The sequence below is a fragment of the Barbatula barbatula genome, assembly GCF_947034865.1.
Source record: "Barbatula barbatula genome assembly, chromosome: 14".
Classification (NCBI taxonomy): Eukaryota; Metazoa; Chordata; class Actinopteri; order Cypriniformes; family Nemacheilidae; genus Barbatula; species Barbatula barbatula.
In genome coordinates, this window is record NC_136777.1 from 22,351,359 (window position 1) to 22,379,027 (window position 27,669).

Consider the following 27,669-nt stretch of genomic DNA (forward strand, 5'->3'; position numbering starts at 1 on the left):
TTATGTTAACATACCCACTAAACAGCCCAAGCAGAATAGCAGCCTTATCTATTACGCAGCAAGGGACTTTTGCTTAAACTGTTGTTTCAATGACAATGATTTCACAAAATGAAAGTAATAACAGCACACAAGTAATACTGAAAGTCCAGAAGTTAAAGATTAAGGAATAGACTGGCACACCTAACACATTCTGACATTGTTATGATCTCAAAGTGAAACTACATTTCTATGGTTTAACAGCCCACGGCACATTTATGCGGTTGGATGTAAAGCCACTATTACGCTAAGTCAACACCGATACCCCCGTCATCCCTGGTGACCTTCTGCACTCTTTCCTGTGTCGAAATGCAAATGAGGATTCAAATCACAAGCAATAAAGAATTCACTATAGACTCGAATACCCTATGATATAACAGTACATAATTATTAAACTAGTAACAGCAGGAAAACATTGCTGTTATCAATCATATATTCAAGGTTATATATTAAGTGCGTGTGCACTAGTTTCTTGTTGGTGGGATGGACAAATTGTGCCGCCTCTAAATCACACCATCGGTTAAGCAAATGTTGCTGGTCAGAATGATCAAACAAACAATGCAATGTTTTCACAGCACCTTATTAACAACAGATGAAGTTTACATTGATATAAATATAAACACGGTGATGTACTTTATTTGTTACTAAAGTATAGAAAAAATAGAAAACTAAATAGGCCAATAAGCATCCAGAACAGACACTACGATGTAACAAAAGATTTTCTCTCCACAAGTCATTCCTAATTGATCATGTGTAATATCACATTATCAGACTGAACAAGCCTGTCTATAACTTTAGGCTGAAGAATCGATGAGCAGTAAGAACTGAAACAGCATGACGGAAAAGGGATAATCTGCAACACACAGCAAAATCAGCCAGACCCTCGGGTCCCTTTCGGTCCGGTCTGTATTGGATCATGAGTCATCCCTAATAACAGCCCATCTATCCACCCACCCAATTTATCTCTCCGGTCGGGAAGCAAAGAAAGGGGATATTTTCTAACACAAATAAATGACACACTTCCTGTGGTCGATCCGGACTTCCTCTCCCAACAGGTCTGAAACGGTGATCCATGTGATCACTAATCTCTGGCCCCTACCCTGGACGCATCCTCCACCAACCAATCAGGAAGCAGAAAAACAATGCGACAGAGAACTGATCATATGTAACCAACTGTATATGTGCTTAGTAAGCATCCATTAAAAGACAAGAGAAAACTTGCCATCTCATTTTTGTTAATCTAGGTAAAAGCTAGTTAACGTTAGACGGGGCAACACAGACATGCTAAGTGTCAATCGCTCATGCTTCAAATTCATCGACAAGATAAAAGTAACACTTCTTGTAGCATTAATTAGAAACGCGCCGAATCGGCATCGGTCGATAGAAGCAATTTTTCACTCAGTCGTTCGATAGTTTAAAACCGCCGATATATGCTGTCAATCAAGAAAGGACAGAAACATTTTATGAATTTGTGCTTGGTGTATAGAAAATGTTAAGAAACATCACCGGTTTGATGTTCAATATTAAGTCAACATTCCGAAAGTTAAGAAATATTAATTGAATCTTCGGTATCGGCAGAGATATCTCTGTGAATAAGCGATCGGTGATATTGGTGCGTTCAAGAAACTATATCAAATAAAAGGGAAATCTGTCGGTTCTTTAGTTAGCGTGACAAGGCATTCATTAATTATCATTACTTACATTTAAATGATAGTTCACCCAAATATTAAAATGTATATAAATGAATGAATCACACATTAATGACCATTATAGTCTGTTTCATTGGAATCGCGCACGCCTTACCGCCAGTTAACTTTTGGTTTGTGTTTGGCTAGTGCCTAATAATACAACTATTTATATTCTTCTTATTTTACTGTATAATAATTGTATTAAATAAAAGATTTGTTGAATGTAAATTTTATTAAAGAGCCCATTATTATGTTCCATTTTTAAGTGTCATAATATCGTTTTCGAGTCCCCAACAACAGGTTTAAATGCATCCAAGGTCAAATACACTGTCATTTTCTCAAAATCTGCATTTAATATCACCCCATTTCTCAAAGATCTCTAAACGGTTCCCTCAAAGTAGTTCGAAGATTCAGTTTTTCTAAACCCTTTTCTTCCACAAGCCCACTGTGCTCTGGTACGAAGATACTAAGGTAAAAAAAAAATGGCATTGATCGGTGTTATAAACATAATGACACTTATGTAAGCGAAAGGACCCACAGACAAACAGTAAACATATGACAGAAAAGCCACATTAATGCAATAGCTGCAATGCTAACGTAACTGACTTATGAAACATTGCATCTTAGAAACTAAATCTATACACATCCTCTATCATGAATCAACGTAATAAAAACAACAGACACGCTACATTAGACGACACATTTTTAGGAAATAGTGGGCTCACACCTGATTAGGTAGATCAGTAAAATACCAAAAGGTTTGGATTTTACTGCTGTGCAATCGTGGGGAAAATATTTGTATCCTCTGGATCTTTACATCATCATCCTTTGGATTTGGAAGTGAAAACAACTACCTGCTTGATTTCACAGCACACAACACAGCGTCTCCGGCTACGCTACATGATGTAAACACAAACTATCACAAGTGTTTGTGGGCAGGTCGGAGTTTACGTGTTTCGTGGGCATGCAGGGATTATGCAGATTTGTTAATTCGTTACGTGTAAAGATTACACTCAAAAGACTAAAAACTGAAGTTACTTGTTTGGATGGTTCGGAGTCGACTCCTTATTTTGGGAGACAATATATTTATTTATCAGGAACTTTTTGATGAACAACTATGTGATCTTTTACATTGAAGGGAAGCTACGTTACACGCTGAAAGACAGTCAATTTTAGGACATCCAGGTAACGTGCTCTTTAAATAAACAATTTGTTGAATGGGTCCTTTAATTCAGTCGCATTTAAACAAACCGTATCGGACGTTTATATCTAGCGGTTGAGCTTGATATCGGAGTCTAAATTCCAAGTAACGCTTCTTGTGATTGTTATCAGAGATAATCTGTACCGGAAGTTCAGTTGGGGTCACAAAAGTGCGCATGCGCATTAACGTTTGTTTATGTTGTTAAGATGAAACCGTCCATACGACTCTTTCTTCTGTGGAACACAAAAGAGGATATTTGTGTCCATACAATGAAATCAATGGGGGTCTGTGTTGTTTGGTTACCAACATTCTTCAAAATATCTTCTTTTGTGTTTTGACAAGAAGAAAGTCATGTTTGGAATGACATGAGGGTGAATAAATGACATTTTCGAATGGACTACGACTTAAATGACATTTTCTTGTTAACTTTGTATAAACAACAATTGCAGCACTGTATTGAGTTTCCACTTGACACCCAGAGTAGTTGAGGTCATAGTTTTCCTAGATAGCAGCAGTAATGAAAACTTTATAAATGTCAGAGTCAAAAAACAGACACCAATCGATATCAAACACCAGAAGTTCGCCCATGAGCTTTACACCTCAAAATAGTTTTGTGTTTTCGAGAGACCCATCGAGATAATGATTTCACAGTGGTGTCATCTTGCCAGCAAATATAAAAGCCCTGACCGTAGTACACAACACAGACAGCAGGAATTATATGGCGTGATGGAGGGTCATTCAGCAAACATAGCCGGCAAATCCAAATGGCATAAATAAACACGACCGACGTCTGCTTTGTTGATTTTAGAGAAAAGTCTGAAACTGCAGCGGTGGTGCACAGACGCTCATCTCCATAACACAACAACAGCATCCATGGAGACAGCAATCCACACATTTTACACACAACACAAAACAAACACAGACCTCAGCCATTTTCAGTCTACAACCTACAACAGTCAAACATATTTACCTGAATCTTCATTTTCCAACAGGAATGCATTGGTGAATCCGTTAAGAGGAGGCAGTGCCCCCTTTATACACGCACACAAACACACACACACACCCAGACAAAGCCTTGCTGGAGAGGTTACATGTCCCTTGTGTAAATCCTGCGGGAGAGCCGAAGCTGCTAAACACGGAAGTGTCAGAGCTGCTTGCTGAAACGTCAAGAGAGAAAGGAACAGCGCTGTCCTACATCCACATTCTTGCTTCACACAAACAGACACGAGCGGACGCAGGCACACGCTCGATGAGCAGTTCAGACGGTACTAGCCCGGGCTTGCTCTCTTAGATCTGAGCCAGTAAAGCCCAGCAACCAGCCACTTCCTCCAGCTGACTCCAATCAGCAGGGACGACCCAGTACATCGTGCATTATTTATGAGGGGGCGGAGCCGAGCAGGATCTTTGCTTGTCAGTGGATGCAAAATCCCCACCCCCATTCTCGAACACAGTTCCTCCCCCTACAAACTGTCATTTGTCCCTGTGCCGAGTTAAAATAAAGTGCCTTCCATTCTTCCCTTCAATGGATTCACTGGCTTCATTACTTGTAATATAAACGGCACGCTCTCACAGAAAGGTCAAGCAACCCCCTGATGCCCACCAGAGCAATTATTCTAATTTATTGAAATACACTGATTAGAAAAAAGCTTGCTTGCAACCAAGCACCAGAGAGCCAGACGGGGAAAAACAAAGTTGAAGGGAGACAGCAGAGTAGTTTGGGTCAAGAGGGTATGACGCTAGGGAGAACCCACAGCAGAACACTATAGACCACTTCAAAAGATGTAAACACTGGTCCAGCTGTTTTTTACTTTATATTTTGTTGAAGGCAGAGTAGGCAATACTGTTCAGAAAAGTTTTTTGTCATGCTGGTTGGAAGTCTCTTAACATCCCGATCAATCAATAAGTAAAGCGAAACATTGGTATTTTTATAATTATATATCGTCTGAGAAAGGCGTAGGGTCAAAAAATGTGCAGGCAGCCAGGCGGACAGAGAGCAGGTTCCTGGAGACGTTCATAATTGTAGTAATGCAATTCACTTTGTACACTAATGTTTTCTCACCGGTGAATGTGACATGACTTCACTTGAACCGATCAAACAACTTCTGGTCTGTGAACGCGCTCATGTGTTTTGGAGGAGGCGTGGCTTTGGATGGTGATTCGCGAGAGGGAGGGATCGTTTGATTGCACCGCTAGCAGGCAAACGTTAGCATTTTCCAATGATCTACTCTGCCTTTAGTCTCACATACATAATTAAATCATAAAGATATTCATTTAACATTTCGATTCAGTTCTAAATGTTCTGTGGGTTGAATTTTGTTCAAAGGTTTCAGAAGTATTCAAAACTGAAAAAGGAAGTGCTTCTGGACCAGTGTTGTTTACGTCTTCCAAAGTGGTTTATACCCTGCTGTAAAATAATAGAACCATGCAATAGACATTTTAATGGATTTATTGGTTAAAATGGGAAATGTATTGGTTTAATGGAAACTATAATGGTGTCTATTGATATGTAATGGATTCTATTGGTGAGAAATTAAATCCTATTGGAAAAATGCCCCAAAACACGGTACAATAATACACTTTTCTAGTGGTCTTAATGGAAATAGCTATTGGTTAATGTTTTTAATGGAAACCGTAGGAATTTCTGTGATGGTTTCTATGGGGTTTCTATTGTTTCTATTTTTCAGTAGGGAATATTTTGGAAAAGTCACTATATTTTACAAATTCTTAGATTTATTATATCTAGCAGATTTTCAATGGGAGTGTCATTATAACAAAAGGAGTAGGGGTACATAAAGACTGCATGTTTTTATCAAGCTGTGTTACTTCTTTATAGACATTTAAGAACATGTTTCAGCACAGTACAGTATTTGGCCTGAATAACCATATTCATTTACACTTTTTATGTATTGCATCTCAAAACAAACGTATACATGAGTATAAATACACACTGTTATCGGTGACCCATCTTTTTCCAGGCAATATTCTTTTTTCAATGCATTACATATTTAAGGAAAAGGACTATATAAACTTCCGATCACAACTTACGCATACAACTTTCAAGGAAATATCTTTCTCTTCAGAGTTTGCAGAAGGAAACACATGACCAAAATAGGGAAATTGTGGTCACAGCTGCCCGGGACCCCTGATGACTGTTAACTTTCCAGTAAAGGACTAATACGCCACCAAATGAAGGGTGAAGTTTTAAATACATTACTTGAAGTGCTTAGAAAATCCTTCACAAACACCTAACAGGAAGTCTTTGGAAAATCAGGGTGAGAACGAGGATGTAAGGAGGCTGTTCCTCGTGGCCTGGTCTCGCGTGTTCACCTGAGGGATGCTATTTAGGAGTATGTTGAGCCCTTAAGCTGGATAATGAATTAAGTGCTGGCTGTACCTTCGCTTTCGGTTGTCTGCCCTTCTAAATGGCTCGTGCTCTAAGCTTCCTTTATGGACTTTGCTCTGTCAACACAGTAAAGATTACTCATTAAACGTCTGAATGAAACAAAGTCACTCTTCTTCTTCTTTATGTGGCAGATATTTAGCTTTTAAAATACATGTATTGAAGCTATTGAGACGAAAAATGTCACTGCATTGACATTTAAATAGTGAAAAATAGGTGTAACAAAAACAAATTACATTAAAGGGATATTTCACCCACGAATGAAAATTCTTTCGTCACTGTATTTATTTATGCATCCTCGTGTCATTTCATACGGTATGGCTTTCTTGTGCAGAACACAAAAGAATATATTTTAAAGCATGTTAATAACCAAACAAGTCTGACCACCATTGACTTCCATTGTTTGGACACAAAACCACTGAGACATCTCAAAATATCTTCTTTTGTGTTCCACTGAAGAAAGAGTCACAGGTGAAGGTACATAATGCGAGTTGCATATTGAGCTGTGCTGTTTGTCACAAATATGGTGAATAAAAAAATCTATAAAGGCAAAATAAAGTTTCACAGACAAAAAATGTTGTATATTGAGCCAACATTGGTTGTGGGCGTGGCAAAAGACTAATTCTGGACCGTGTTGTCAGTGATTTATTGCCGACGTGAGAGGGATTCGAAAAGAACCGATACAAAACTGCTGAAAAATGAAGGGTGCTGGCAAGGAGACAGCTAGAAAAAGAGAGAAAATGTGAAAATAAGAAAGATAGAAAGAGAGCGGAAAGCGAGAACCAGGGAGGTGTAGGTGAGGAGATATAGAGACACTTTGAGCTAAATGTAGTGAAGAGGATCTCAGACAATCCTTGGGCCATGAAATTGCAACGTAATAGTCCTTTCAGTTCATATTCAAAAAGAAAATCAAGCCTTCTCTCAGGGGTCAGGGGCCAATCCCCACAGTAACTTACTATAAAGCTCTGTGTGAAAGAAGAGAGTCTGTCATACACTGCAAGCCCAAACTCATTAAACTTTCACCACAACCCCAGCGTGTCGACTTTCCACATCAACTTCTATAAATCATAAATCTATATTTTGATCAATCACCTCATTTACATGTGCTTTGTTAGAAGAAAGCAGGGCCCATGTGTGGTTTTTAATATTTAAGTAACTCACAAAGGTCTGAAGGTGAGAAAATAACTACACTTCCTTAACTGAAAATCTGAAACTTTTAAGTGACCTCTTTTAAGAATGCAAACAGGTCTGCTTTCGGGACTCTATTTTTGCAGGCCGTTGGCAGAGCTGAATGCACATCTGAAGCAGGTCACCCACTTACACCCCAGTGATGCCATGGAGGAATACAGATCAATGCCCATCAATTCCTATGAATCTGTTCTTAAAAGCAACAATATCAGAGAGACTAGTGAGTTCCACTAAAACAGTAACACTAATATATTTTAGCATCAATGCATAAAGGAATAAAATAGCTTTTCAGCAATGAATGATGTCTCTGAACTTGATACACTTTGATTTCTTGGCGTCATACGTCAACAGAATCTCGTAGCAAAAACCGAAGTAATTTACGATGTGGCTAACTGTGGCTAATTCTTATGATCTCATTCGTGCATTAAACTACGATTTGTTTTCACGCCAGAGACATTAGTGTTAGAGCTGGGGCTTCAGGATCGCTTTTTTTGGTAATTGTACGATTGTACAAAAATTCATACGAATAATCAACCTCGGAAAAAAGTTAGTACTAATTCCCCGTGAGATCAGGTTGTGTACATTAATTCATCTTCCATTCCAAATGATTATTTCTATATGCATATGACAGCAATACTAGTAGTAAATAATGAATCAAGAACAGATTCACAAAAATCAAACATCATTTATTTGTGAAATGCTTTACAACAAATAAAGAAAAAAATCAAGACATTACAGGAATTAAATGTTAATAGTACACCGTTGTCTTTGGGACACATTACAATTAGGTATGAAAAACATTGATACATTACTTTCATGATGTGATACATGTCAAGCCAAGTTACACCAAAAATAGACGTGTGATCAATGTTATGATATTTTTGGTATTTCACCAGTGTTTGTGGACTCTATATGTACATTTCATTGTCCTAAAACCCATATGCATAATTCAGAGGTTAACTGGGGTTAATTGGATTTCTTCAACATATGATGTGACTCTATGGTCTGTCACCGTTTTTCTTCTGAGGTTACTTCATTTCAGCCTAATTAAGTATTGCTGAAAAAATGAATTATTTTACGCCATAATTGTGCTGCGTTCTTTACGCTTTCTATTATATCATAATGTTGAGCAACTACCTAATCTCAATTATGAGTCTTTCCATGACGGGCACTATTTATATGACAATGTATTTCTTTACGGTGAAGTGTTATTTGGTGAATCGCGATGTACAGTTCCGATCTCTGAGGGTCTCCGGCTGCTGATCTCGGTTTGGACGCAGACCGGCCCATCTGCATGAAACATATCCCAAGTGAAATCAATAGGAGGCAGAGACAGTCCTGCCTGCATATCCAACCTTGGCTGTCTATAAGTGTAATTACAGGAGATTAGACACCATTAAACTGCCCGCTTCACCGGGATGAGCATAAACAAAGTTTTAAGAGCCGCAATGTCTCAATTCCCAGGGTGGGCTGTACTAATCCCCAGCCTATATTGAGAACCTAACAGACATAAGAGAGCCTTTCAAAGGCCGGGTGATGGGAATAACTTGTAGGCTGGGTTCACAGATTGGACAGTTTGATCTCCGAGTGCAGGCAGAGCAGAATAATGGGAGGTTTCAGGGAACTGCAAGGCTGAAGCAGAGATTCCCTGTGGTCATCATTCAATACAGATGATGAGTCTTTCTGTAACGCAGACTTCATGCTCTTTGTAAAGGGACTTTAGGAGTTGCAAGGTTTCTTCTAGGACTGCTGTGGATAGTCATCTCCACTAGTGCTGTATGAATACAGTCAGGGATTGAAAGACGTCCATAGACTCAAGTTAAGGGGATAGTGGGTCAGGATGTGGTTATTCATGCAATCCATTACTGTGCACAGACTGCAGAAGATGAATGTCAATACCATGTGCACCACATGTTTACTAAAGTGTGTGTCAATTAAAATGCTTTGGATTTTAACTTTTGAATAATCCTCAAATCGGCTAGCAACTGTAAAAAGTGGAAGTGGCTTTTTCGTGGCAGTTTTTTTATGTTACTTTTTCCTTTGCTGTATGTGTTCTAAGAGGAACATCTTATTTTTCAGTGGTTCTTTCAAAGCTCAGGGATTTGATGGAGTTGAACTCAGTTGCGTTTCATTTCAGTTTTGCCTTATGCCACCCTCACAATACATTTTTCGTACTATTGACTTTCATATACACATATGAATACAACAGACAGGAAAGACAACTCATGCTGATGTTTTGCATTTCATTCCAAAGTTAAAGTTTGTTGAATTCTGACCTTGAATTTTCCACATCAATATGTTACTTGACGGCTTTTCAGAAAATCCAAGATGGAGGAAACACTTATAACATTGATATCGCACGATCCCATATACACGGGGGACTGTTTATAAATTTCACAAGTTTGATTGTGGCATATCATAATTCAGATGTGTCTCCTAAAATAGTTGTTGAGCTGTAGGCAGCCCTTAAAATAAATGTAGATTATACAGTATAGAGTAGACGGTTTTGATCTGAGCTCACGTTGTGAGATCTCTTCTGAAACTCCAATGAAGACCTTTGTACGATTTTAGTTTTTTTCCACACAATAAATATCAACGATAGAGGACTGTGATTTTCTTAAAAGCACTATTGTTTTTCCTTATTGGGTGCTTGTCCACATCTAACTATCCACTACAACACTAAGCTGCCGTGATGCTTTTGTGTTTTACCAAGTAAACGGAGATAACGGCAAAGAATACTTAATGTACAAGGCTATTTATAATCTTCTGTACATACTGTCCTTTACAAGCGATATGATGTTCTGTGAGAGATATTGTAACAGAGATTCTGTCACAAACATGTTTCTTTGGGCTAACATTCAAGCAGGAAGTGAAACAGCTTGCAGTTGTGCAAGTCATGAAATGCAAATCATATGGATCCATAGGCAAAAGCAGTATCATAACTAACCTTCTATTAAACTAAGCCAGTGTCTCATTACTGAAACTGAAGTGCATGTAAAAATAGTGAAAGAAACAGAAGACAACAATACGAAGTAACTTGGCTAAAAATAAAAAGGCTGTCAGAGGCCTGAGGCCTGTGTTTTAGGATCCTGATTGGGTCGTTAATTAGGATCAGTCAAGAGGCTCACAAGGGAGAATCGCTTTGATCACATGCGACAAAATCCTGCATTACTGGTCCCAGTTAAGGGCCACACAGATGAAAAGACTACTGAACAATGTGTCTCCAGAGCGGAAATAAGAGTACTCACTTCTCATCAGCCACGCAGTCATTTACTGTAAACAACAATTCGGTAACTTTCAGTTCCCATATAAAACTCTGCGGTCGATTATGATAAGAGCCACAATGATGTGTGTAAAATCTAATGTGACCTAGGCCTTTTCACAGAGCTCTCTTAATGAGCGAGACATTTTTGCAGACAGTGAGGTGTCAAAGCATGCAGACACCTGCAGTGTTTATCACAAATCTGCTGACTAAGGCCGTGTTCGCATTTGACTTCATTTTTGACGAGAAAAAGTTGACAATGGTGCCTTTTTTTAGTTCGCAGCGTTGTGGTTACAAAAAGCAGCCAGCAATGTTCGAAGATATTATTTGTGCACAAAGGTAGCTTACAGAGACAGGCTTCAAATTCTGATTGAATTATAAATACACGTGTCTTTGCATTAACCAACTACAATACAAATTTCTCGCTAGAAATGCAAGAAGTACATTTATACGAAACTATGCTCCAATGGGCGCTTCAAACTTGAGCCTTCTCGACCAATCATGTTCCTCGCATGTTGTCATGGAAACGACAGGTCAACGGTTAGCTGTGTAAATGGTGCTTGACGTAGGGCGTTTTTTTCAGACAACTTGAACTTTTTTCAACCTCAAAAGACACTGCGCGACAGAAAAAGATGCTGGTGATCAGACAGTAGCAGCTTCAAAAAAGAAGTAAAGTGTGAACACGGGCTAACAGTCTGCAGAAATCTCAATAATAATAGCTGAACAACAGTAGTTATAAAAGATTAAATGCACCAAATACGTTTTGTAGGCATTTTTATTTGTAGCATTAAGAATTGTAATCATTAAGAGGGATCTTCAGGCCTTCTCCATCAACCTGGATAACTGGGAGACACTTGCAAATGACAGACGGAACTGGCGCAGAGACTCTCAGGAGGCCTATAAGTCATTTTTGGAAGAGAGACGCTCAAAGCGGGAAGCAGTTCGTCGTACTCCACATGAACGGCCATAGTAGTAGCATTAACATTATCACGGTAGGACTTAAAGTGCAACTTTAATAAATAGTAGTCCCTAATAGTACATATACACTAATGCAACAGTGTTGACATCAAATGGAGATGAAACTTGCACTTAAAACCCAAACTCAGGGAGGACCTCACATCCTTGTTTCAGGAGACCTCCACATGCCACCGAAAACGACTCAAGTGCGTGCAGACCCATCATCTGTCCACAGCAAGGGTTTCTCAGTGCCATGACCCATGCAGGACCCTCTGATCCCCATTAGTCGACAGCATTACACCTCTAGCAGATTTCTGCTCCACACACTCGCCAGCATCCCACAAGCTCCACATGTGTGCTGCTAGTACTGATGCCTCCATCTGTTTCTGAGTTTATATTTCAGGAACACCGTGTCATTACCAGTGGGTGATTTCAACCAGTGGGTGAATTCCCATCAAACCATCAGATATCAGTGCTTATCTCGGGAGACGCTTTCCCACACAAATATACAAACACAAAACATTTGTTGTAAATCAGGAACGATGTTGCAGATGCTCTAATTGAAACGGTTGTTCACAGAGCTTTGACCTTAAGGCCCCCCTGTTGTCCACAACAATATCTGAAGGCCCCTCACGCACAATTTCTTAAGCTTGGCACAACTAAAGATGTATATTCATTATAAAAATAACTGAGAAATATATCGTTTTTTATTTGTTTGGGATCATTTAAATGCTTATTAAAAGTCTAAATGCTTAAAATGTGTAGGTCATCTTAAGAACCCCTTTTGTTGATGTTGATGGCCTTGCCCCCTGGATGAAAGACTGATATATATATCATACACGTATTAAAAAAGCAAATACTTCAGTGCATCCTTATTTCGCTTGTGGAATCTTGCAGTAATTTATTTGTCAAATTAATTGGTTAGTTTGGTCTCTTGCATGACATACTATGCTATATTCATAGCCTTCGACCAAAAAAATATCCTTCCATTCATTCATGTTCATGTCGTTTAAAACCTGTATATGACTCTTTGTTTCTTGAATCACAAAACATTTTTTTTCAAAAGACACATTGAGAAATCTCACAGAGGTTTTGTGTCCACACAATGGAAGTCAACGGAGGCCAATGCTGTTTGGTTACCAACATTCTTCAAAATATCTTTTGTTTTCTGAAGTAGAAAGTCAGAGAGATTTGAACTCACACCAAGGTGAGGGGGTGAGCTGTGCTTTTAAATCATAAAAACAGACCAAAATATTAAATAATAATAACTGTAAAAATGATGTCTGATGCAAATAAACAGTTTTACATAGTTAAAACTAGTTATAAGGAAGATAAATAGTTCCTCTTTCACTTACCTGTGAAAGACACATGATATAGTCGGTATGCAAAAAAAAGTTCACATGATTGAAAAAGGTCAGACGCCTCATTTGCAGCAACTAATGAAAATAATGAGCTAATCTGTGAAGTGTCACAAACTAGCAGCGATTTGGACAATTAGTCAAACTAAATCACTGTCGTGCAAATGACTGCAGTGCAGTAAGTGGATTTTCAGGAACAATCTGAATCAGAATAAATTTTGTGCCTCGCTCCGACAGACAGCAGGTCAGTGTTGAATGCAGAACGGGAAACGGCAGATACCGAAGCTTTCTGTTTGCTCTAACCCAAAGCTTCATAACATCAATGAACGGTGCGCTAATGGAAATGTCATCTCTATCCCACAGCAGTCCACACTCATTTACTATTCCTCGAAAATATCCTCTGCATAAACATTTGCATTTAAAGGCCATTCGAAGACTGTGGAAAACATGCATTAGCATTCAGAATGTTGAACAAACTTTATAATAAAATATTATGCTGATTATCACCCCGCAAACTCCCTGTGCCGAGGAAACATGCGTGACGTTTCTTTAATGAACAACTAAAACGGTCTTTACATCATGAGCACAGGCGTGTTGTTATCTACTGATCCTGGCAAGAATGTCTGATGTGGGTTTGGTGCTTGACATATGACTGAAGTACGTGTGAGGCTGTACTGGTTACCATAACTCAATATCTGCCGTCCTCACCATTCATCCAGCATTGAAGCGCAGCCAACAGCTGATCTCAGCACTGTGCAGGTGTGTGCCAGCTAACCCATGCTGGAATTTATACATTTTAACACAGATGTTTACTTTTTCACATCTTAACAATGTACTGTAGATAACCATACTTCCCTTCTGTGGTTGTGCAGTGTTAAGACTGAAACCAAAACTAGATTTAGTCTGATTTCAGTGGAAATTGTGAGTGCACAATTCACTGGCACTGTGCTGAAGTGTTCTGGGGTGGTTGCCAGGACATAACTATGAGATTTGTAAGCTGTTCTGAGTATTTGTAAGCTCATTGCTGTAAGGTTGCTAGGGTGATCTGGACGGTTGCTAGGCGGTTGTGAACTGGTCCAGAAGAGCCCATTCCAGAGTCTCTATTATTTGGTCTTAAGAGAAAGTATGAAGTCTGATCATACAGTAATGTCTCTCCACAAATGTACTTTGTTTATTTTAATGACTGTGAACAACGGACACGGTGACACTTGCCCTATAGCAGGTTCCAATAATTATTACAGATGTGACATACATTTGTATTCACACGGCTGACAATAGGTGGTGAAAGGTGCAGGGCCAATAACGTGTCCACAAATTCTCCAGAACCGAGTTAGCGCCCCCTACAGTTCCCAAACCTGATACTACAACCCTGTCTTTTTCAGATTTTGTATTTCAATAGATTTTGGGCTTATAAATACCTATAAATAACTGAAAGTTCTAAATTGTCTTGATAGTCTTCCTGAAAAGTAATAAAACATGAGGAAAACACATCTGTGTGTGTGTGTCTCACCTGCAGATACAAGCTCTGGGATGAGTTTGTGTCTGATTTCCACAATAAAGATCCCCTCTAGTTTCCTGGTTTTAATGAGATTGCGCTCCAGAGATGTTTTTCTCTTGTAAAACAACAGTCAATGCAATAACTTGTAACTCACTTAACCATAGTCATAAAACTCATTGGCATTAGGAACGGATGGGACGCCATTGTTATGAGTGACTGGAACTGCAAAAATTCCCACAGCAGGAGATTTTCTAACTCGGACTGTCCACTCTGGCCAAAACACGTGTGCGTGTAAGCAACGTGCACACCCTCCCCTTAAATGATAAACCAATGCTTCGCAGTCATTATGAAACCGGTCTTCTGGTATGTGCTGTCGTCCCTGTAGTACATGAGGATCCGGCGGTACATTTACATTTGGTCATTTAGCAGACGCTTTTTTCCAAATGAGGTAAACAATGGAAGCAATTGGCACAAAGTAAGGACAACAAAAGCATGAGCGCAGTACACGATACAGATCACGGTGGATATTTAGCTGCTATAAAGAGTGATTATTTTGTCATATACATGCAAGTGACAAAGACACAAAGTAATGTGAATAAACAAAACAGGAAGTGTCCAAAATGAGAAGAGGGAGAACTTATTACACTAATGTAGTGCTGTCAACAGCTTTGATTGCAGCTCATCCAATCAGATTTCAGAGTCTATTATCAGTTTTATAATGTTAGATTAACACTTTATGATTTATTATACAACCCTTAAAACCTGACATAAAACTACTGTGATATAAGATTTTGTGGCCTTTCTGGAGAGGTGCAAACCTATCCCTATACTATTCCCCATAGACCTCTGCCTCTTTCTTCTTCAACTAGACAGCTTGAACAAACAGAACTTGTAATTCAGCATTCCAATTAGATTTCCACAGAAAATCATGAGTGACGGCTGAACAGATGGTGATATTATTCCCGCTGACACGTCCTGTCTTCCAGAATGATTCTTTGAGCGCTTCTGCTCCTGGTGTTCAAGCGAGCTGTGAGAGAAAGTCCTGCGAGCTCTTCCATTGCTCCGTCTTGGTTGAACAGAGACTGGTGCAGATACGGAGAACTGTTAGAGGTCTGATAACAGACTAGAAAAGACTTTGTCAGAAATCATAATGCAGGGACGTGTCAGAAGTGGTTTAGACAGATGCAGGCAAACGAAGGGTCCACAAACTCTGAAACTGAAGCAGGGTCATCCACGATGAAGCATGAAACAGCACACCATGACAGCTTAGACAAAAATCAGACAATGACCCGATCAAGGACTGAGGGAAACTGGAGCAATATAAAAGGGAGACACTAAAGAGGGCTGCTTACAGAGGGAGAGTGGTAGCAGGTGAGGGGAATGAAACACTAAGGGAAAGCTAACAGGAGGATTGAACGGAGCAGGTGAGGGGAATGAAACAATAAAGGAAGATTGACCGGGGACGGTGACAAGACTAAACACTAATGGCAAGACTAACAGAGAAACAAGGGCAGGGCTCAGAGACATGACAGGAGCGCCAAGTAACAAAAAAGCCACGTGTCTCCACACATAACACAACAAAACCCGAAAGACGTGGCAATGTCATGACTCTGCGCAAGGAGCCAGAACACTGAGACAGGAAGGACAGAGTCCTGACAGGAACGTATCTAATCCTCATACATAAAGCCGGCCTAGATTTGAACATGGATTCAAACATTGACAACAATAGAGGTTTGATCCATTTACAAAAGTTATTTAATTCAGGCATCAGGCTTTTCTTTTACACAAATGTGTTTAATCAAAAATCATGTTTTTTATTATGTTATCGTGTTTTTATTGTGTTTTATTGTGTTAGTTAGCTGTATTGTTTTAGTTATCATGGCTTTAAATCAAAACAAACAAACTGTAGTTTGACTGATATTATTTTCATTTTCGGACCAAACTTTTACATACATGGTTGTTCCATGTTAACTGTTAACTGTAATGTTAAATAATGTATTGTAAAAAAAAAAATTTAAGTGACATGTTAACGAATACAACATTGCGATAAAGTAAGTAAATGCATTTGCTAACGTGAACAAAAAACAAGCGATTGTTTTCCAGTATTTATTAATCTTAGTTAATGTTAGAAAACACAAATACACATATCACAGTGCATTAACTAATGTTAACAGGTAACATTTGATTTTAAAAATGTATTATTAAATGCTGAAATAACAAGAACTATGATAGAAAAGTATTCATTTTAGCTATTGCATTTAACTAATGTTAACAATTACAACCTAAAAAAAGATAAACATGTGGTATGCATTCAGTACATGGATATTAAAGGGTGTTTCATGCCTTCTGACTTCCTTACGATGTTAAACGTGCTGGCTTCTCATGCTTCTTGTGCTCATGCTTGGTCAACTTGTCAAAAAAGGAGTAGAAGTATTTCTGTGCTCGACACGCTCCCCCAGTGTTCGTATTGGTTTCGGAAAGTTTTTTTAACATGAAATTCCCTTACATAACAACTTTTCTAAGTCCCTTATTGGACAATTCTCTCAGAAAAGCATGCCCATGCGTCAAACAGCTGGAGCAGAGAGAGAGAGCACAGCATTTGCAAAGTTCATCAGTGTTTGTTTGTTCACTGCATTTTGGTGAGGAATGTTATAGAAACGGTGGATAAAACGCTGGATTTGCAGATCATTTGATACTGATAGTTGGAGCGGTCCCGGTGCTAAAAGATGACGGATATGAACCACACACAGTAAGGCCTGCCTGTTTTCCGAAATAATCGTACAGCTGTATCTGTCTTTTATAAATGTGATCAAACTAAATACGCTTTGAAATACTCTATGGGTACTCAGGATCAATATGAGATTGGCAGAAACTGCATGTGTTAAATCCGCTTTAAATAAGCTATTTCATTGTTTGCATAACGTGTCAGTTTTTAAAGCCCTACTGTGGCACCTCAGATTTCATTTATAATCTCAAAGTTCAACTTGTTCCAGACTAAAGCTCTGGGGTTCAGAGACCATCGACTAGTAATGCTATTTTAATGTATAAAAGTCTTATAGGATCTACCTGCCTTTCATCTTAACATCATTCTAAATCACAACAGGTAAGACCTCCAGATGGGTGACCCGAGGTCCTTTCCCAGTCTGTTCAACTCTAGACAAAAAATGACAAATTATCAAAACTCAGTCATAATATGGTCTGTGTGATAACCACAAACCTACGTGGCAGCCAGTTACATGGTCTAACTTCAAAAATAAAGCACATAACGGACAAGTTTGCTCTCAGTCTTTTTTTTTTAGCTTGTGGTTAGGTCTAATGCATCTTTCTGAAAGCTCTTCTTCAGTCAGTGTTTCATTTGTTCCACACTGCTTATCGCAGCTCTCAGACTGTGCTGTACTTTCACATGATGACGTGGACCCAAATTCCTTTAAAAAGGATTGGTCTACATATTCAAAAATGGATTTGGAAAGTACAAGACATCAGAGTCGAATAGGCCTTCTTATAGACCTTAAAGGTATGCATCAGTCAACTATTGGTGAGCTAGACAGATTTGAGGATGGGCTCTTTTGATAAGGGACGGTCAGCAACCACCTAACAACCTCTCAGAACAGCCTAGAAACCAGATGCACAACAACGCCATGTGGTCATCTAGGATATCTTCTGATGTGAATCTCCAAAATTCTGCTTTAAAAATAAATCATTTGAAGAACGATTATTCATTAATTAAAATAAAGTTTATTTTCCAGGCCACCACCACTATGTTTCATTTTGTCATAATGGTCATTCATCTAAATATCTCGTTTTGTTTGTCAGAAAACAAAAAGAATGCAGGTCAAAGACATGATGGTGAATAGATGATGACAGGACTTATATTTATGAATGAACTTTATCTTAATGATAGAAGATCACATAAAAACTGTTGCCATGGCAATTCCGTCCTCTATTGCCATGTATAGTTCCTGCACTGAAATGGATAAATTCTCATTTCTAAAGTGATGTTTTGAAGGGTGATAAATTGTGCACAGATGCGCAGCAGTTCTTTCCCTTCCTGCCTGTATGTGCAGAGTTGACTGTAACGTCCTGATTGCTGTCATTTCTCATGTGGAGACCTTGAGGCATGTGTATCACTTTGTGAAGACAGCCAAGTCCATCCAATTTACAACACTCACAAGATACTACAAGCACTTTATTTCTAGACCGTTCATTTTGTAGAAGAGAGGTAGGAAATATTCAAACTGGCCCTACGGAGCAACAACAAACACGTATGACATGAAAAAGTGGGGAACGGCTCTAATATTCAAGTAAGGACCCTAAATGTGACCACAAAGTTATTGGTCCACGCTGTTTGGAATCATAAGTCATTGGTTACTCTAAAGAAAAAAAATTATTTCATCAAAATATAATAACTCTGAAATTTCTTTCTATTTGACAACAAATCTCTTACTTTTCAAACCTTCCCTTTCAACAACCAAACTGGAATTTAACGGTTACTGTTCACAATTCAATCAATTTCCTGTGGATAAAGTCCTGCCCTGCTTAAGTTTGCATCGGATACCCCGTTAAACCCCATTACATAAATCACATTACCAAGAGAACATTTTGATTTACAACGACTTTAAAGGAATTGTTCACTTTCAACATACATTTTCATGATAATTTACTGACGCCTGTTGTCATTCAAGATGTTTATGTAATTCAACTTAATTACGTATTACATGAAGTCGTGCTTCTCAGAACAGAGAAAGGCGAGCATTTGTGTTTATAAAGCATATAAACATTTTTTTAGAGAATGAACGATCGTTGCGCTAGAATAGACCCATATTCATCGTCAGGTATCGTTTTAAGGCACTTACTGTCATTTTGACCTTTAACCGAATGGAGTCCATTTAAATCCACTATATGGAGAAAAAACCTGGAATGTTTTCATCAAAACCCGAATTTCTTTTCGACTAAAGAAAAAAATACATAAACATCTTAGATGACAACAGGGATGAGTAAATTATCACAAAAATGTATGTTATAAGTGAACAATTCCTTTAAGGGGGTAACAATTCCCACTCTATGTCACTGTAATTCTTGGAAACGGTTACCCCAGCAACCACTAAAGTCAGTGTATCTCATATTGTGTGTCCAAAGCCTTCTCATTTTCTTATCCTCTCTCTTTCTCTTTCTCTCCTTTATATGTCCATGCGTCACTCACCTACCCCTCCACCATTCCTCGCTGCCTTACCCTCTCTCTCTCCTTGACAACAGGTCAACTAAAACAAGATGCTCCTATGTTTGTGTGGTCTTTCTACACATGTATTTCTCTCAGCATATGCAAACCTACGTTTAATGACATATTTACAATATGACTGCCAAATAAAAGGTGAATATTCTCTTCTAAAGCCCAGCGGCATACTTGTGATCCCCAAACTGCCCCAAGGCACAGACAACCGAATAGAAGACTGGCATCCATAAAAACACCCTAAAAAGCCTTGCATCAGAGGACATAAACAACGGCCACTGAACATATAACAATCACAGATGTGATGAGACATTTTCTCAAATCAACAAAGAAAGGTCTGATTGGTTGAAATACAGAATAAACCGTTTCCTGTTGTTATGATGGACAGGCTAATGAGAAACAATTCTTCAGTTGTTATGTCCAAGCTTAATGGGGAGAATGAACAAGTCGTCATTACTTAAATAGTGGAGACCTGAAATTAGAAAGATTAAATTAGCTAAAACAGACATAGTTAAACGCCGAGAACATGAGAGACCTCAAGGGCATGTTGTCTCATGAGGCCTGTGTTTGAAGATGGCAGAGAAGATCTAAAAGCGTCTCCTTATTCTCCAGTCTTGGCAGATCGCTCAAGAACACAGCAACTGATCTTGGAGTGAGCCAATCAGCTCGGCCGTAGGAGTCTAAAAAACGACAATAAACGTGTCACTGTTAATTTGGCTGTACTCGGAGATGCCCGTGAAACCCGTGCTGCTGAGCAGGGCAGAAAAGAAGGCAGTTTGTGGAAAGGCGTTGTTGGAGAGTTGCCTGAGCTCATGCATGTGTGTTTTCACCCGAAAGATGAAACTGTGGTGTTATCTCAACGTCCTCGGAGCGAGTAGCTATACCAGGACTGAGGCAGAACTGCAGAAAGCAGGTCCACTGGACATGTGTTTCAGCAAGAGAGAGAGGAAATTATGCCCTTGGTTAATTGGGGGGTATCATCATGTCAGCCAACCTCTTTAACCGCTGTAACACTGAAAGCAAAGTAGAAAAAAGAGGACTGCAAGGTAACAGTGGTTAAAGGGATAGTTCACATAAAAACTCTGTCATCATTTATTCATCCTGATGTCATTTCAAACCTTTATGACGTTCTACCCCTTTTTACACATAGTTATATATATATATATTAAATTGCATTCCTGTCCATAGAACCTCCAAAAAATGACACATTAGACCTTTAATTCATAACCTTTGATTTATACGTTGTGATCTAGAAATGTTTCTGGATGGTCTATTATGATAATTCAGAAGTTTTTAACCATTACTTCCTATTAAGGAATCATTGCATCAATAATATCTAGAACAAAAAACAGCATCCAGCCAATCTCTTTATAATGTTAACATCAGCCGTGGAAACAGAAATACCTCCTCATCTCTAAGAGTTCCAATTATTTGTTGCCCTCCACTACGTATACACACAATATATTTTTTGATCCAATATTGAAAGTAGTCAGATTCAAAGGTGCATACAGTGACGGCAGTATTTTTCAGTATTAAACATATTTTACCGCTTTTAATTGGATAGAACATGTTTCAAAAGTCTTCACTTGAAGGATTTTCATGTAACTGAGCTATCAATCAGACTATTAACTGATCATGAGGCTGTGTGTGATTGTGTCTGTTAGTGGGTGTGAAACAGGGAGACACCAGCAATGCTCACCTACACAGTGATGGACGTCTTTGACAAGATACGCTGACAACAATATTGCTATTTTCGCACTTCATTTCTTGAGGATGTTTGTGCAAAATATAAAGGGCACAGCGCATATGCGGTTTATTTCAGAGCACCCTGCTGTCTCACTGCCTCGGTGATGCCATAAACCTCCAACAGGCCTGACAACACAGACAAACCCAATGGTTTTAAACCACTGGCATCACCTCTGTACTGCTGATTTACAATGTGAAATGTGATCAAAACTTTTTTGCGCTTTTTCTAAAATTTGCACGAAATTTACAAGATATTTACATACCTATAAAAACTGAGACTTCGGAAATGACATGTGTATCTAAAGTCATTTCAGTGTGTTAATTGGTGTCAATGGACTCGAAGAAAGCTAAACATAACTTAATTATGTTTTTCAACACCAGAAATCTCAAGTGGTTGTACTAGGAACATCAGGGATTTTTCCAGAATGAAGGACACAAACAAGGTTTTCGTAATAACTAAACGACTATCCTTGCATCTTTGCAAGAGAAAATCATAATGTAGACATTGACACTAGCCAAAGGTTGCCTAGTAGCTTGTCTTATAGAGTGTTCACACAAAACGTGTTAAATCGCGCTAGACGCATGTAGTCGGATGCCTGGAAATTTAGAGTCTAGACGCTTGAAGCGTGAAATTCGCTTCACACGCGTGAAATTCACTTCACAACAGACACGAATTTGTGTCATGGGAGGGGCTTCTGCCAGGCGTCTCCAGTCTCATTGCGAAAGGGCTGACAAGGATTTAGTTGAGAGGGTAGCTGCGCTTTATGTGCTATGGAAGGCTGAAAAACTGCGTAGACTTGTTCTGTGCCGTGTCTGGGTCCATCAGATCCTTGCGCAGTGCTCAATTGTTGTTAGGGATTTCTGCCTCCGCTCGCTACTTCATAGCTTCCGATTGGTTAACGCAGCACGAATATCCGCCAATTGCAATTTTTTTAACTCGTTGTGCGTGTTAAACGCCCGAAACGCCCAATTCGCGCCGAGAAATTCGCGCAGCAGAATGTCTATGGCGTCTTTGCATTGACTAACCGCTTCATTTGCGTCTGGTGTGAACGCACAGTGAGATGTTACGGTCTACCTATCAACTCATCGAGTTGTATATCCACCAACAGGTCATTAACTAAATCCCTGAATATTACTAAGAAGCCAGATGTGCTTTCATCTTAGCATAATAGTTTACAAAGTAAAAATGCTCCCTGGTTAAAGGTGAAATTTGTTATTCTGTGCTTCTAATGACACCAAATGGGATTGCAATCTGTTTGTCGCAACTGGCTGCCACAAAATGAGCATTAGCGTTTGGGGAAAGATGAACCGTTTGCACAAACAATGAAAGATTGGGGAGTGTGTTTAAGATGTTTGCAAAGAATTACACACTTTACCATAAAGAAAACATCGAGCAATGGGCCACACAAGACTAGGAGCATTTTTCTGACAATACAATCACAAAATAAAGTCACTAATAAAAAATGTATGTATGACAAATTTGTACAGTAATTTGCAGCTGAATGCAAACAGTTATCCAAGCACGCTAGTGTTTACGGTTTTGCATTCAGATAAATACAGAACGTCAAAGTAGCGCAAGAGTGACTGTCCCTTAAGGCAGTTAGTGTGTTGTGTCTGAAGGTTTCCCCAGAAGTCACGCTGAGAGGAGGAATTTTCATTAGCATTTTCTTGGTACAGAAAAGTTAACTAAAAGGGCTCAAGGCTTCCCTTAAGCCATGATGGAGCTCTGCAGCATCACAGGCGTTAAGATTGAGTTCAGTCTGTCTGAGCTGCTCCTGCCAAAATACTCCAGAGACCTTCCTTAAAATCACAATCTGTCCCTGCTACATCAGAAGGGGGTCACTTTAGATTACAACAATCCTAATCCATCAAGTCAAATCGAGATGTGTGGCAGTGTGAGGTGACTGTGGTTTATAAATAAAAGGAAAATGCATGATAAACAAGCATTCAGAAACGACAAGACAAAAATGTTGCTGCACAGGTCATTCCTATTTGATAAATACAACCACTTTTTTTTATGTCAAAGCTATGGTACAGTGGGGTGGTGTACATTTAATGGATTACAGGGGTACGAGTTTAAATCCGCTCTGCATCATGTCCCAAACCCATTCCCTGTTTCTCCATAAAGCAATTAAAAGCTCATGGACAACCTATTATGTGTGTAATTTCTGTGCTATTAGTGTCACCAAACGGAATTGGAAAAATAATAAATATTGTCAAACAGAATATCAAAAGGTCATTGGTGGGACAAACATGAAGCCCCTCCCCAATCTCACACTACACAGCTACACAGTGTTTTAAAAAATTAAAGAGGCAAACTTACAGTTGTCTATTCATATAAAGCTGGAATTAAAGAGTATTTTATCTTTCAAAAAAATTACACACATCACCTTTAACTTGGGAAATGGAATGTGATCTTACCCTGGCTTTTAAGTTAGAGATTGCTTCATGCTTTGAACATTTTTTTATGTTAGAGGATTAAGTAGATATAGAGACATAACTTCGGCGTAAAATGACATCAAGTAGTTATTAAATGTAAAAATAAGCTATTCCAGTTAATCACGCAGTATGCCTCATCCAAACAAAACTTCCACATTTGACGGTTTATTCCAAAACACCCCAGTCTGAGTTGTGCTGATGTCACAGCAAATGGCAAACAACAACACAAACAAGTTTTGGAGACATGACCAGAAAAGCAGGAGACAATGCTTTTATTTCTACAAGAACTTCTTTATTATAAATTGACATACACCATAGCTGACCCTCCTCACGGAGGGGCCCAGCCAGAAGTCCCAAAAACAAAGAGAGATAGCCTTTTCTACCCAGAGGATCAAACCAATTTAAATACATGGGTGACAATTGAAATTCATATACATAAACAACTAAACCACAATTAACAAACAAGTTTTACTTAGTAAATGATTTTACATCAGAGTACATTATTTGCCCTCACAATAAGTAAAACTAATGAATAAACCTTTTACATAAAACATAACAATAACACCCCTAAAACATACTAAATGTACCAAGCCTACATTACCCATAAGTACTGAAGATCGAATAAAAAGGGAAACAGAAAGGCCGCGCACCCTCTTAGACCCCGTCCCCCAGAACCATGCTGCAGCTGTGAACCCCGAGTCAAAGCTATTAATACAACTTCTAAATAAAGAGATGAAAATGACCGGTGTCTTTCTTCCAATTCAATGTGCACCTTAGACTAGAAAAACCAGAGAAACATTTCCAATAAATTAACCACACAAACATAATATAAAAATAATATAAACTTAACCCACAAATTACCGAGGGTTTTGTGAAATCTTCACACGAGTTGTTCCGGGCAATCACATGGCACCTTGGTCTCTGTCTCACTCTATTGATTCTTAGAATGTTGACAAAGCTTTAAAGCATCCAACAAAGATAGTGGTGGCATTAAAATCCTGTCGCTTCCCAGTAAACATTTCCCCTCAAGCACCCCGGTGGCGCCAATGTCATTTTACAGAGCTGCAAGACTACTTTCTTTAATAGCCTAAAATTACCATTTAAAACCCCCCAAAGCACAGCGACCTACAGAACACAAATTTGGACAATATGGCCACGTTCATGCTTGGTCGGTTGCCTTGCCCTACGGGTTACGAAAAGCCTTTCAATCAGCCCAGATTTACAAAATAAGCATTCTTAATAGATCATGAACACAGCATTTACAAGAAGACAAAGTGACAATACATCTTCTGCCTCCTTCTGTTAGTCATGTCACATTCATTCTTCAGCTATTATTAGCGACATTTGCATTTCTGCGTCTGGCAGGCGATTTTAACCAAAGTGACTTACAGTGCAAACGTACACCATAACGCTAATATAAGTGTGAACAGAGTGTATTGGAGAAATAAAACAAAAAAAGTCAGTCTTCTTCGTGTACCTGATATTTCTGTCTGACACTCGGTTCAGAACATTCAACAGTAGCGCATCCGCATCGGCAGCTGGCGCTGAATCTAAAGCAGAGGGACGGAGGGTCTCTTTCCACCGAGACACAGATGAGGAGTTGTCTGCAACAGGCAGATGGGCTGCGCTTTCTTAGTCTAATGCCAACACGCCCCCTGACCGATCTGCATTCTGAGAGGTAAACGCTGCTGTGCCTGCTGCCAATTCTTCAGTGTGTGTGCAAAGACAGCTCTAGGGGTTAAGAGGAAAGATTTGCCTTTAAATCGCCACGAAATCCAACATGAACTCAATTCCAGAAACTAATCCATGGTAAGAAAGGATAACATAATGGTTCGTATAGCGCATGAAACGATGGAGCAAAATCGATTTGCGAAAACAGGTGGCTCATTCGAATTTGAAGAAAACGTCCTCACGGTTGTTCAGAGACCGTGTTTCTATAAAGGCTACGTAAATACAGCAGAAAGGAGTCGGTGTAAACGCCGCATATTCCACTGATGGGACTTTGAATGATTGCGGCCATTATGCTCATACTGGGTTTGATTATCTTGTCTCTGTGACTAATATTTATAGTCCATCACCCATCCTTACGCATTTGAGCTTTAAATAAGAGCAGAAATTGGACCAACTGGAGCAATAAACATCAATCACAGGAGTCGTGCTGTCGAGTGTCATCACTCATTAAGCGCTGAATCCTACAAGCTTAGACGTCTAGGTCATATTTCAACAAATAATGAGGAAACAAAATTAAGCCTGATTTAAATACCACAACTTTTTCATGACAATTAACCCCCCCGGTTCTCATGAATTAAATAAACAAATACAAATAACGCCTTAATAACAAATAAATAAGGATAATGGCATTTTAATGAGATTTTGAGGTATTTATACACCATGATAGGATTTGTTGATGTACCTTTGTAAATGCTGATTTTAATGATATGATTATTCCCATTACAGCAATCGAGTAATGAGTGTATAATGAGAATTACAAAGGAACTCATCTGGTAATAAGAACGAGAACGAACTACATGTGCAACTGGATAACCTGCACTACCTCCCATATATATATATATATAATTACAAAGGGTTAGTTCCAGTCTGATTAGTTATTTATTCTGATTGGTTAATAGCTACGACCGCTGCACCTTACGATTCTGTTTATGAAAGTCGTGCCACTGGGCGGTGTTTTGTGCAACGCCACCCGGCAGCTATTTACATCATAGCAGGACCACAGTCCTATCTGGTTTCTAAAATCGCTGGCAAAAATCGGAATTAAATAACACATTTACATTTACATGCATGCATTTGGCAGACGCTTTTATCCAAAGCGACTAACATTGCATTGTTTTAAACATTTGTTTCTGGTTAACTGCAATCCCCTGGGATCGAACCCATGACCTTGCCATTGCTAGTGCCATGCTCCAACCACAATTTCCGATCAATATTTAAACCTGACACATACTGTACCATAACGTTTGTTTCCTAGGCTTAAATTGAGCTAAAAATCACCTTTCGCTCCAGGCTGGCAAGTGTCCCCGCCCAGAGAATCGTCAGTCTTTATCGATTTTTTTTACTGGAAGGCGGGACTTCCACTGTTAAAGCAACCATATTGAGCTTTGCATTCATAATGATTATGAAAACATATTTATTGTTGTGTAAACTCAAACCTTATATGCCTCCCTACATATAATAAATGCTTTTTAATACTAGACCACTTTACTTATTGAATGCTATCTGGAAGTGAAGAGATTTTCAAACAGAATAACAAAAAATTAATCTAAAGAAATGTCTATCTTTGCTCCTCTGTTACACCTGCCCAAGCATTCATAGTATAACACCTGTAGTCTATGGCTACAAGTGGATAAAAAAATGACTTTTCCCCGCCACGTTGTCACTGCCAGTCAGCCAGAAGCTTGCGAGTCTCATCGCAAAGAGAGAGAGAGGAAGCCAATGATACAGCAACAAATGAAACTGACAGATGGCCAAGTGCACTTTTGATGACTCGCAGAAGAGATGCTGGACTCAAACCATCATACCTGGACCGAAACTGAGTGAGCGAGACTGCAATTACGACTATATAAACACCGCCAAATGTACGCGTACAAAGGTTCGGCTTAAGTGAAAATGATTGACACGCTGGCATTTAGGAATTAACTCCACTCACTCGAG

General features: G+C 39.0%; 1 protein-coding gene across 6 annotated transcripts in view; it reads right to left on the reverse strand.

Annotated features, from left to right (window-relative positions):
• Positions 1-27,669, reverse strand: part of marchf8 (membrane-associated ring finger (C3HC4) 8) — an 82,154-nt gene that overhangs the window by 32,487 nt on the left and 21,998 nt on the right. The window contains exon 1 of one of the 6 annotated variants that reach the window (XM_079473161.1): positions 3,896-4,270. The exons of 4 other annotated variants lie outside the window; for them this stretch is intronic. In XM_079473161.1, coding sequence (XP_079329287.1) covers positions 3,896-3,925 — 30 coding nt within the window. In that variant the 5' untranslated portion in view covers positions 3,926-4,270. Of the gene's footprint in view, positions 1-3,895; positions 4,271-27,669 lie in introns of those variants that run through there. One more of the 6 variants, XM_079473162.1, reaches the window with a different exon arrangement.